The sequence below is a fragment of the Miniopterus schreibersii genome (genome assembly GCF_964146895.1).
Source record: "Miniopterus schreibersii genome assembly, chromosome: 10".
Taxonomy (NCBI): Eukaryota; Metazoa; Chordata; class Mammalia; order Chiroptera; family Miniopteridae; genus Miniopterus; species Miniopterus schreibersii.
Window position 1 is genome coordinate 12,422,816 of NC_138110.1, and position 11,800 is coordinate 12,434,615.

The 11,800-nt window shown below is 42.7% G+C and overlaps 1 protein-coding gene across 6 annotated transcripts in view; it reads left to right on the forward strand.

Moving 5' to 3' along the window:
* Positions 1-10,999, forward strand: part of RNF152 (ring finger protein 152) — a 67,692-nt gene extending 56,693 nt beyond the window's left edge. For all 6 annotated transcript variants that reach the window (XM_081150218.1, XM_081150221.1, XM_081150217.1 and 3 more), the window contains exon 2: positions 6,185-10,999. In XM_081150218.1, the coding sequence (XP_081006344.1) occupies positions 6,330-6,941 (612 nt within the window). In that variant the 5' untranslated portion in view covers positions 6,185-6,329 and the 3' untranslated portion in view covers positions 6,942-10,999. The remainder of the gene's footprint in view (positions 1-6,184) is intronic.
* The last annotated feature ends 801 nt before the right edge of the window (positions 11,000-11,800 follow it).

An 11,800-nucleotide genomic window follows, 5' to 3' on the forward strand; every position in this document is an offset into this window, starting at 1 on the left:
TCAGAAAGACATGCTATTTCAGTAGAATAAGAAAAGTAGTAGAGTGTCTAGTTTCATCTCTGACTGAGATTTTTCTCAACATAACCATTGAATTTAAGGTCCTCACATAGACCGTCAAATGGAACAATTCAGGGTCAGCCAGGTGTAATCAGTATCAGTTCTTGCAACAGTTCTTAAGCTCCATAATTAATGCCACTGTCACAGATCTAAATCAGGATGTATGAAGAGTCTTGAGAGTATAAGGGTGAAAGGTTATAAGAGTAAATCGCTGGATTATTTATTTCATTGGCTTTTTTTATCCTCATGCCTGGACTTCTAACAGCAACTGAGATTTTAAAAATTCAGTGTTGGAGACCTTTGTGATTTTATCAGCTGCTAAAGTCATACCCACACCTTCTACATAGATGCTTAAAATTACAGAGTTTTTTTTAAAAATAAGAAATTTTATTTTGTGAAAATATATAATGTTATAAAGTGACAGACATGTGCTGCCCCAAACAGCAGTAGCAACACAGACCTCTTTGGTTTTTGACAGTTTTCCCCCCAAATCATTCCCCTCCCCCATGTACATACATCTCAGTTCATTTTAAAAAATATTTTAAAACCCAAGACATGCGCTAGTATCGAGTTCAATGATTATTCAAGGCCTTTTATCTGCATAGGGTACAATTGATATTACACATGAAGCTAAGTACCGTTTTATAGAGAGATGTTTGAACATAAGTTCTATCCTATAAGCCATAATTATTTTGAGAATGCCTTCAGTTTTAGTGGTCTATTTTTCTCTTTGCTCTTTACTTTAGGTTCTTTCTAAATAAATTGTGGCGACATTTAAAAATTGTTCCAATATATTTCAGTTTATACTTGTTCTTACGCATTCCAGCAAGGTGCTCTTTCGAAATTTAATGGGTATTTGGGCATCCCATCTTGCCAAACACAGGTCCCTAAAGCAGTCGCTAGTGTGTGCTTGTGCCTTTGACCTGGAACTCAGAGTTTCTTTTCTGGCTAACGTGGACCTTGTTTCCATTCCCTTTCTTCTATAGTAGACTCCCATCTTTTGAGATCATGATGAAAGGGAAGAAGAATGATTCCTCATTAGCTTCGGTCCATAGCCTCATAAATTCTCTTGCCTTTACCTAACTAATCATCATCATTACTAGTTATGCTCCAGAAAGTAAACTGGAATGCAGTACAGGCTGGCTTAAGAGAGAACAGATCGGTGTATAAATCAGGCAGGCTGCTGTCAGAGTGGCCTGAGTGGCCGAGCTTTTTGTGTTCAGCCTGTGTGGTAAGGCCTAGAGCTTTACTTGGATGGAGCTGGAAATTTGAGTAGTATAATCTCATTTGAAGGGAGCTCAACAGCAATTAAGTGAACATTACTTTGGAGCATAAATTCATAAGTAAAATTGCATGTTGGTTTTGTTGGGGGGAAAAATGGTGTGGCAGGTCTTGGGGAACGCTTGCATTCCTCCCAAGCTGTTCAAAACGGCAATTCTTTGAGAGCTGGGAAGTGCCTCTGGGCAGGTCCCACAACATTGCGGGGACAGTCGGGAGGAAGGCGAGATCTGGCGCTGAGTCCTTCACTGCCCGGCAGCACTTGGACCATGAACTCACTTGACCTTCAGCCACAACGCCAACCTCCCTGCTTGGCCAGTGAGGAGGTAAAGAAATCATGTGCTCCTGTGTCACAGCTGTTAGTGACGGAGCAAGGATTTGACCCAAGATTCTTTGAGGCCAAATTCCCTATTCTTTCTACGTTTTTATAAGAAAGGAAAGTAACTAATATATGGAAAGAAGGAAGGTTAAGAAATAAATTGGTGTCGTGAAACACTGCTTGTTCCCAGCTCCACGTATGTTGAAAGTGGTTGTTCTGAGTGCCGTTGTCAAGAACTTGCTCTTTCCAAGTTCACCAAGTTGTAGCAATCTGAGCTTTTTTCTCTACCACTCCCCAGTGTTGTCATTTCTGCCACCATAATTCAAAGCGGTCAGTCCTTCCCTGCTGGACACGTCCCCCTCTCCCTGTCGTCTATAGTGTCATGTCCTGATGCCTGTCACTGGGCTTAAACTTAGACAGTAAGGATAGATAAGAGAACTTGCCAATACTCACCAGCACACCCTGCGTTTTCAGTAAGAAAAAAGAAACTCTGTCCTCTGGGTATAAAGTTAGAAGAATTCAATCCTTGTCACTAGCACACTGGGGATTCCTGGTCCAGCCGCATTCCCCACTGCAGTTGTCCCTACACTCCCCCATTTCTAAGCCCCACTCACTACCTTCACTTGCTCCTGTGACCGGTGGTCACCGCGCCGGGCCACACACCCTGACCATCTGGATCTGAGCCCCCGAACTCTGCCCCTCTTGGCTCAAATTTCTCTATTCCGAAAACAAAGAGGTGGCCCTAGATTGCCCTCCCTCTAAGCTACCCCAGTACCTCACACTGCCTCACTGGGGGGGGGCTCATTCTTACATTCCAGCAGCCCCCAGCCTCCGTCCTACCTGCGAAACCATTTAACAGTGCTAGCCACCTCCCAGTCGCCGACCCCTGAGGTCTTGCCTCCATGTTCCCTGTCCATGACCTTGTGCTGCTCGGATCCCTTCGCCTGGGTGCGCTGATGAGTTTCCTCCCCCTTTGCTCCTTTTGTCTTTTGTCTGGGCTTAAATAGAGGTGTTCCCGGAGGGTCTGCTCGGCCTGTCTTCCTGGCTCCCGCTGATCTCTCCCCGGGGATGCCGGCTCAATCCCTCGGGCCCAGCCCTGACTTTCCTCTGCAATATCAGCCCCACATTTTCAGCTTCTTTTTGGCTCTAAGGTCTCCCTGAAGAACGTATTTCTTATGTCTTCAAGCACCTCGGATAGAATATGGAGCTCATTGCCTTTCTCTTGGTGATTGTGCCCTCTCGGGACCTCACCTGACTTCTTGCCTCTTACAGCCGCATCGCAGTCCAAGGCCAGATCCCACTCAGCCTCTGTAAGACCTCTCAGCAATTTGTGCCTCTTCGTGCTAATTGCCACTCTTTTACTTCAGCTACTCATTACTCTTGTCTAATATTATAATAACTCCCTAGCAGGTCTTGCAAATCTATCCTGAATATAGCTACCTGATGAATCATTCACATGCTCCCAACCTTTCTGGTGTTTTCCCATCGCTCAGTAGAAGGTCCCGCGTCCTGGTCCTGCCACTTGTCCTGGTCCTGCCACTCGAGGCTGTCCACAGTCAGGGGTCTTTGGCCTTTGACCTGTGCCTGGTTATGTTCATCTCTCGCTTCCCTGTAGGACCTGCTATCCCTGGCTGGGCCTGTGGGAGGGTGCTTGCAGGCTCTATGAGAACTTTGTTTCTTTAACAGCTATCTGTATCAAAAACCTCAATGTAAGAGCTAACAGTATAAAACTCTTAGAGATGCGATCTCTAAGTTACTCTTGTTAGAAAAACTCCTGTGGTCAGTGCCACAGCTGCAATATAGAAATCATTCTGTAGTTGCTCACCTCCTTTCCTTTGCTCGGGCTGATTCTGACCTGGAAAGAACCTTTCCTCTGATTTCACATGGCTTAGCCCTCTCCACAATCCAGATCTGTCACTGAGCCGTCCTTGATTCCTCCAGCCTCTGGGTGCCATGCATCACTTTGTATTTGTAGCTGCTGAGTCCTCCTAGGCTGGCAGTTTCTTATGGGCAGTAACAAGGTCTTAGCTACAAGGAACAACAACAAATACTATTACGCTTGACACATGGTTGATATTCAGTGAAAATTTGAATGAATACACAAATGGAAGAGAGAAAAATATACATTCGTTCTTGCCTAACTTTATTTTTTTTAATTAATTTTTTCCTTTTTTAAAGTAAAAAAAAAAATTATCTTTATTGTTGAAAGTATTACAAATGTCCCCTTTCCCCCCATTGATCCCCTCCCCCCTGCACCCATCCCCCCAGGTCTTTACCCCATTATTGTCTATGTCCCTGAGTTATGCATGTATGCATATAAGTTCTTTGATTAATCTCTCCCCACCCACTCATCCACCCCTACCTTCCCTCTGAGATTCCTCAGTCTGTTCCATGCTTCTGTGTCTCTGGATCTGTTTTGTTCATCAGTTTATTTTGTTCATTAGATTCCACAAATGAGTGAGATCATGTGATACTTGTCTTTCTCTGACTGGCTTATTTCACTTAGCATAATACTCTCCAGGTCCCTCCATGCTGTCTCATAGGGTAAGGGATTCTTCGTTTTTACAGCTGCATAGTATTCCCTGGTGTAAATGTCTGAGAAGATACTTAATATGATTTCAATCTTATTGAACTTGTGGAGACTTGTTTTGTGTCCTAACATGTGGTCTGTCTTTGAGAGTGGCCCACCTGTACTTGAGGAGAATGCCTGTTCTGCAGCTTTGGGGTGAAATGTTCTATAAATGTCAATTAAATCCATCTAGTCGAGTGTGTCATTTAGAATCATTGTTTCCTTCATTCTTACCTAACTTTAAATTGCTTAAGGGTAGAATTTGGGTCTGATTTTTTTTTTTTTTTCTTTCAGATTTATTGAGACATAATGTTATGATAAATACAATTGTAAGATATTTAAAGTGTACATCGTAGTGATTTGGTAAATGTATACGTATACATTGTGAAAGGATTCCCCTATCTAGGTGATTAACACGTATGTCACCTCACAAATTTATATTCCATTTATTTATATATATTTAGGTGAGAACATTTAAGCTCTACTATTAGGAAATTTTATTTCAGAAATACTTCTTGAGTCAGTGGATGGATAAATAGTTGATTATGATATGAACTTTCTGAATGCTGTATTAATATATTTTACTTTTAATAAGTTAATGTAAGGGCTCTTACTACAGCTAAAATATTTTCAAAATATGTTGCTCTCTTGATTGTCACTGTTAATTTTTATCAGTGATTATTTTTTCCTTTAAACTTTTTCTTAATTTTGACTTGAACACAGTGGCATGTCGTGTATTGTTAGTTTTACAGGGGAAGTTAGAAAAAAGGGTTCCCTTTTTAAGAAAAATGTGAAAAGACTTTCTTTCCTATGTCTTTAGCTCCTGCCTCTGGGTGTAGGTGGGGTTCTAGGACTAGCAATTATTTCTACAATAGTGGTTGAGTGGTTCCTTTCAGAGTCATGGCTCCATCCAGAGACACATAATTTGGATGCTTTCAGCGGGAAACAGAGTTGGGCAGCTTTCATTACCACTGCTGGAGCACAAAGGGTTCCTCCAGTCCCGTTAAGTGGTACTGAGTTACCCTGCCTCCGGTGCATATCAATCAGGAGGCTAACACTGTTTTGCTTTTTTCCCATGAAGGCTGCCTGCTAGTCTTCTGACCACCTTTCACTGGATAATGCTTGATTAGGCCATCAGTTAATTAATAGTCGTTGCTTGTGGTCATGTTACTTGGTGAAAGCCTGAACAGGAATGAAATGACTAGAACTGCCTGAAAAATATTCGTGATCCTGTGTGCCTTTGTGACCCTGGCTGCCTGAAGCTTCATTGCTGCTGGTGGTTTTGGTGGTGGCGTCTTATTTTCTGTGTCTTGTTTTGGTTTTGTCTCTTTAAAAACGAATTGACAAGGATTACCTCGGTTAGTACGATTTGATGGAAAAGATAACAGATGCCTGCGTGTGCTTTCTCGGTGTCATTCTAATGACCTATGAGAGAGGAACAGCCCTAACCCACACAAAGTGGTGAGTCACCTACACAAAGCCCCTAGATTATAAAGTTGCCTGCATTTGGCAATAAATAAATACCTACAGGAGGGTGAGTAGAGTCAGGAAAAGGAAGTCAGAAGATGGAAGGAAAGAAATTTACTTTCAGAAAATGCTCCAAACTTATGGGAAGCAAGAGAATTTCTCTGGGATATTAGAATATTAATCAGGTCCACTGAAGTACCCAAAACCAACAGCCGACTTCCCCTTTTATGAAATATGGGGGCACTGTGCACCCATATACCCCAGAGGCGCTTGTTTCTCTAGAAATGAGCAAAATACTCCCCATGACCAGCTGCCTGAGACAGGCCGTTCACCTGCCCCTGGACATTACAGGAGCTCTAGTCTCGCGGGTGGTCATTTTTATGTTTTTGACCTACTCTCAAGACTTTTGAGCAGTGGCATGAGTCCATCAGATACGCCTCCGTCTCGGCTTGCCTGAAGTAACTAACCTTGTGTGCATTTTTTGTGTCCTTCAGAAATGAACGCACCCGAGTATGCTCGATGCCTGTGAGCTCCCCGATCAGCTCGCGACCTTGGACAGACCCGGAGAAGAAAGGCGCCTGAGCGGTGGCCCCTGAGGACACGTGCCTTCCCCGGGCCTTGCCCCGCTCGCGGCCCACGATGGAGACGCTCTCGCAGGATTCGCTGCTGGAGTGTCAGATCTGCTTCAACTACTACAGCCCCCGGCGGCGGCCCAAGCTGCTGGACTGCAAGCACACCTGCTGCTCCGTGTGCCTGCAGCAGATGAGGACCAGCCAGAAGGACGTGAGGTGCCCTTGGTGCCGGGGCATCACCAAGCTGCCTCCGGGCTTCTCCGTGTCGCAGCTCCCCGACGACCCCGAGGTCCTGTCGGTCATCGCCATCCCGCACGCCTCCGAGCACACCCCGGTGTTCATCAAACTTCCCAGCAACGGGTGCTACATGCTGCCCCTGCCCATCGCCAAGGAGCGAGCGCTGCTGCCCGGAGACATGGGCTGCCGCCTGCTGCCCGGCAGCCAGCAGAAGCCTGTCACCGTGGTGACCATCCCAGCGGAGCAGCAGCCCCTGCAAGGCGGGGCCCCCCAGGAGGCGGCGGAGGAGGAGCCCGACCGGCGGGGCGTGGTGAAAAGCTCCACCTGGTCGGGCGTGTGCACTGTCATCCTGGTGGCCTGCGTCCTGGTCTTCCTCCTGGGCATTGTGCTGCACAACATGTCTTGCATTTCTAAGCGCTTCACTGTGATATCCTGTGGCTGAGGGGGGCTGCGGGGACGTCTCTGGTGGGCGCCAACGAGGGGCTGAGCAGGTGTTGGTGATGGGACAGAAGTGAGAAGATGAGGGCGACTCTGATCCTTTGGTGCCGAATGCTGGCCTCTGGGCTGCTACTTGATTAACCCCGAGACCAACAGGACGGGCAGGATGTGAGGTCTCGACAAGATGCCAGGCAGGTCGCTCTGAGCGTTGGTGGCAGCAGCTTCGAAGACGATTGCATGCATCCTCGTAGTCATTTATTAAATGGACTGTAATTTATGATTTTTTTCAAAATCACGTGACGAGATAGACATATTCTACTTAGATGTTGAGCTGTGCAAGTGCATACAATGTGATCTTCTCTAAATGTGGTAGATTAAAACAAAGATGCCGTGTCTGCAAGTAGAAATCAACCTGAGAATCCACGACGAATTCAGCGACGCCACGCAGTGCTGGTCTCCTTCCTTTTTAAAAAGAGACCCAGTCTTCACTTAGTTGCTAAGCCTTTTTATACTTTTTGAATGGCACCTGAATTAAAGTAAGTTAAGTGGACCGTCATTCTTGGAAGAAAATATTTGAGCAAGTGTTTCCAATGTGTTGTGTTTTGTCGTGTTCCTTCATTTTTCTTCCCTTGTAATTAGAGCTCGATACGTGTTTATTAAATTGAAAGCCCAACAGGGGAGCAATAAGCTGAGTAATGATGAGAAATGCCTAGTCCCACAGGAAAACTATATGCCAATTTTTCTCAAGCCATCTCACAAAGTAAGAATTCTAACTGTAAATACTGTGTATTTGTGTGTGTGTGTGTGTGTGTAATTTGATTTACCTCAGGTTTTGAATCTTTTCAGAAGAATCCTGGTTGGAAGACTTGGTGGGCATGAATGAGTCCAGGGTCTGAATCGGTGGCCGCCTCCTGGGCACCGGGACCCACCCAGTGGCCCACCCACTTGTTCCTGTTCGCGAGTTCAAGTCCCATGTTCTGTGAGGCACAAATAGAGAGGAACAGAGTCTGTCTTTTTTCTCAGTTTGGGGGTATTGTAATAGTCATGAGTGTTGTTAACCGATGTCAAACCTGGACTGGCATTTTAATAGACCACGGTTGTTTTTTGAAAGCTATTATTGTTCTATGAGAGTTAAACCTTTCAGAATTCCAATTTCCTCTTGTTGTATAAGTAAGAATATCTCTTGTATATTGAAATATGTTTTTAGTGAGAAGAGTGGCAGGGTAAACCAACAACTCACATTCTCAATTCAAATGGACCAGTTTGTCCTAAATTCTCAAATATTCCTAAGTGTGCAATGGTCTGTAGATGCTCACGAAGAAAGATCTGCTAGTATTAGTATTGAATGCCGAATTCCTATGCTGGGTGAGTGCACATGCAGAAATAGCTGTGAGCTTTACAGTTCTCTTTTAATTTCTTTTATGGCATCCACGAAGCAAGTGGTATGTGACAGAGACTCCTCTCATAAAGATATATGTTTATGTTCCATTGAATCCATGAAAATAAGGGAGAGAAAGATAAGCAGTGACTGGCTCCAAAAAGCAAGGCTAGAAATAACCCCGTAAGATGGAGACAATTTAATTTACTTATATGCTAACTATGACCTTTAAGCAGCACAAAATATGCACATTAAAGAGATGGAAATTATGAAAAATGACAAGATAAGGACTAGAATCCAAAGCTAACTCTGTTCATTGGTGTGAGGATTCAATACAAAAATATGAACTCTGGTTTTTCAAATCTTGCAAAATTTTCATAAGACCTTTAGGAAATGTATTTGAAAGCTCAAACTAGAAATTAGGTTAAAATGCCATTTTACCGTGTAAGCTATTGGGCATTATACAACGAATCTAGGATTTATTTGGTATTAATAATTTAGGTATCATATTAGCTAAATGCTATCCTCTATTATGTAACATAATATACTGTTGGGTTAGTGTCAGTTTCTCCAACTCAACCAGGCTGCTGTAATGCGTGTCTGACCCAATTTCTATTCCTCTTGGGGGGGAAAAAGAAACCCACAGAAATGTTGCATTAAGAACACTACATTTCAAATGGACTTTACCCTTGCAGTTTTAAGCTATGCCATGTTCCAATTAATTTTGTAAATGATATCTAAATATGTTTATGTACAGTAAGAAATGACCGGCCGTGTAGTGTAGTGTTTGATAGACTTCTATGTGTTAAGTAGGTTATATACAGACACTAATGTGTGACAGTACAGCATCCTGTGTTTCTTAGTGTAAAAATACTGAGTAAAAATATTCATGTAACTTTTACTTAAAAACAATCCGATGCTACAGCTGCAATTAAGCAGTGCAGAAGTAATCAGCTCCATGATAGATTCCTGACTTTACGACCTAGGGTAACAATAACAACCAAAATCAGAATTTTCTGTGTGAGTCTTACTGACACAAGAAACACTGTTTGAATGCATTCTGCCTACAGTTACTTGTGCACCTGTTTGTTGGGGTGTGCATTCGTGTGTGTGTGTGTGTCTGATGTCTCAGCTTGCCAGGTAGAATTTTTATAGACTTGATGTTTTAATGTCATTTAGCATTGCTCTGGCCTCTTCTGGCGTGAACCCATAACACCAACAACTCATCTTCCCCATGTGACCAAAGTCCAGTGGCACAATCGGCCAGAATTTACAGTTGCACATCAATGAAAAAAAAAAATCACAACTGAAAGCACAGAAAGTTAGAGCTGAAAGCAACCTCTGGTGGCTTCACTTTGTAGATGAGTCCATTGAGGCCCACAGACTTACAGAGCTGCGTGGCAGCTTGAATTACTGCAGCAAAAGGGAGACAAGAACTTTGCACTGCTGTTTCCTCTTATCCTTCCCAGGCCTGTCTACAATTCTTTTGGGCTGCGCATGATCTTCAGGGTGGATGAATACCCTTTACCAACTCAACTCTTGCTTTAAAGATTTTTTTCTTTTGTAGATTTCTATAGTCATTTTCGTTAGCATCTACCTCTCTGGGAAATGAAAGGAGGGTTGATTTGGGGGATGAGTATAGACGTTTAAAGGAAACCATGGAATTCGAAGAATTTTTTTAAATCGCAAACCATTGGTTCCGAACCCTCCTTCTCCCCTTCTGTGTAAAGGACAGTGAGTGTTGTGTAAATAGTCAACTATAAGAAGCATGAATTTTCATCTTTATTAATGAACTTGACATAAGCAAGAGAATGCTTAAAATGTTAAGTAGAGCCAAGTAATCTATCAAAAATAATTGTCTTCGGAACATTTTTGTACAGTGACCTGGGGCATAAGTTGTGATGAAAAGGCGAATCAGTTCTCAGTTCCAGTCATACTTTATGATCTGAAAGCTATAAGCTATTTTCCTTAAATATATAATTAAGTTTAATCTTGCGCATGACTGAAGAGTGGATGCCTTGAAGGTTAAACTGATGCGGGTGCAGCCCTCGGGATCTTCTAGAACTTGGCACAGTTCAGTAGGACTTTCTGTGATGATGGAAATGTTATGTATCCTGTGTGGTCCGATACAGCAGCCACTAGCCAGGCTGGCTATTGGGCAGTTGAAATGGGGTGAGTTTGCCCGAGTTACTGGATTTTGTGTTTTAGTATTTAATTTTAAGTTATTTAAATGTAGTTACTCATGTGGTTAGCGGCTAACACATTGGACAGCACAATTCTGGATGGTTGTGCAATGGTATCTAGCATCACAGTGTTAGGAGTAACGGAGTAAGGCTAAGAAGGCAGTTTATGGTTTGATAGTTACATGCAGTTGGCTAAAAAAAATAAAAACTTTTCTGGGCTTAAAAAATACATGATCTCAAGTATGACAGTAAAAATTCATTGATTGCCCTTTGGGATTATTACTTCGATACTTTGGGTCAAAGCACGATCTGTGAAGCTTAAAAAGTGCTTTATGAAGCCCCTTTTCTGGGATCATTAGCTGCATGTGAATCTATTGTCCAAAAATAGTAGTTAGACAGTAGCTGTAAAACGTTCGACTTGCAAGTTATGCATGAGCTGTAACTGTGAAAATGTGTTCAGGGTCTTGTGGCCTAAAGGTAAATGTTACTGACAAATAAAAGCCTGATGAAATCCCTCTTCACTTCCAACATCTTATCCAGACTTCACTGCTGCATCAGTAAGGTGTGGGGTGTAAGAGCAAGCATGTTTCACAGAGCTTGTAGAGTGTTTTTGTTTGCCCTTGAAGTCAGCCAGCTTGTCATTGTATGTGGTGTGGGCATATGTGGGCGTCATCTTTCAGTTGCCAGACTAAAACATAGGAACTATTTTTAGAGTCAGATTTGACATTGTTTTAGTCTTGTTTTTTTTTATTTTTGTTATCATTGAAAGAATTGAAGATTTGCAGCCTGGCACAGACACTTTTTTTAAAAACATTAAAAAACATTGCTCATGGAAGTTACTGAGATTGCTTTTTTAAGTGAGTAAAGGGAAGCAGGAAATTCAGTTCGATTTTATACACACACACATGCACACACACACACACACACACACACATATATAATCATAGAAAGACCAGATTCTTCCTGATAGTACAGTATTTATTCCAGTCTAGAGTTTGATTTAAAGAGTTCCCATAGCTTTATTTGAAAACTCATGTTGTTTCAAAATTGGGTAGTGTGCTTTTATTGTTTTCGAATATGACATAAACCAAATGCATTTGCCTCCATATAGCAGAATCGAGGTCTGCCCCCCCCCCCCCAACTCATCAGTGGACACTGATTGTTCTTTTTTTAGCTTGTTTTTTAAAAATTACTAATTTTTATTTTTTTGCCAAAATGATAGTTTTTCTTTTACAAGGAAGGTAGAGGTCCAAAGGTTTTTGGTATGAGAGGAGAGATATGCAAAACATTTGAATTCTTCTC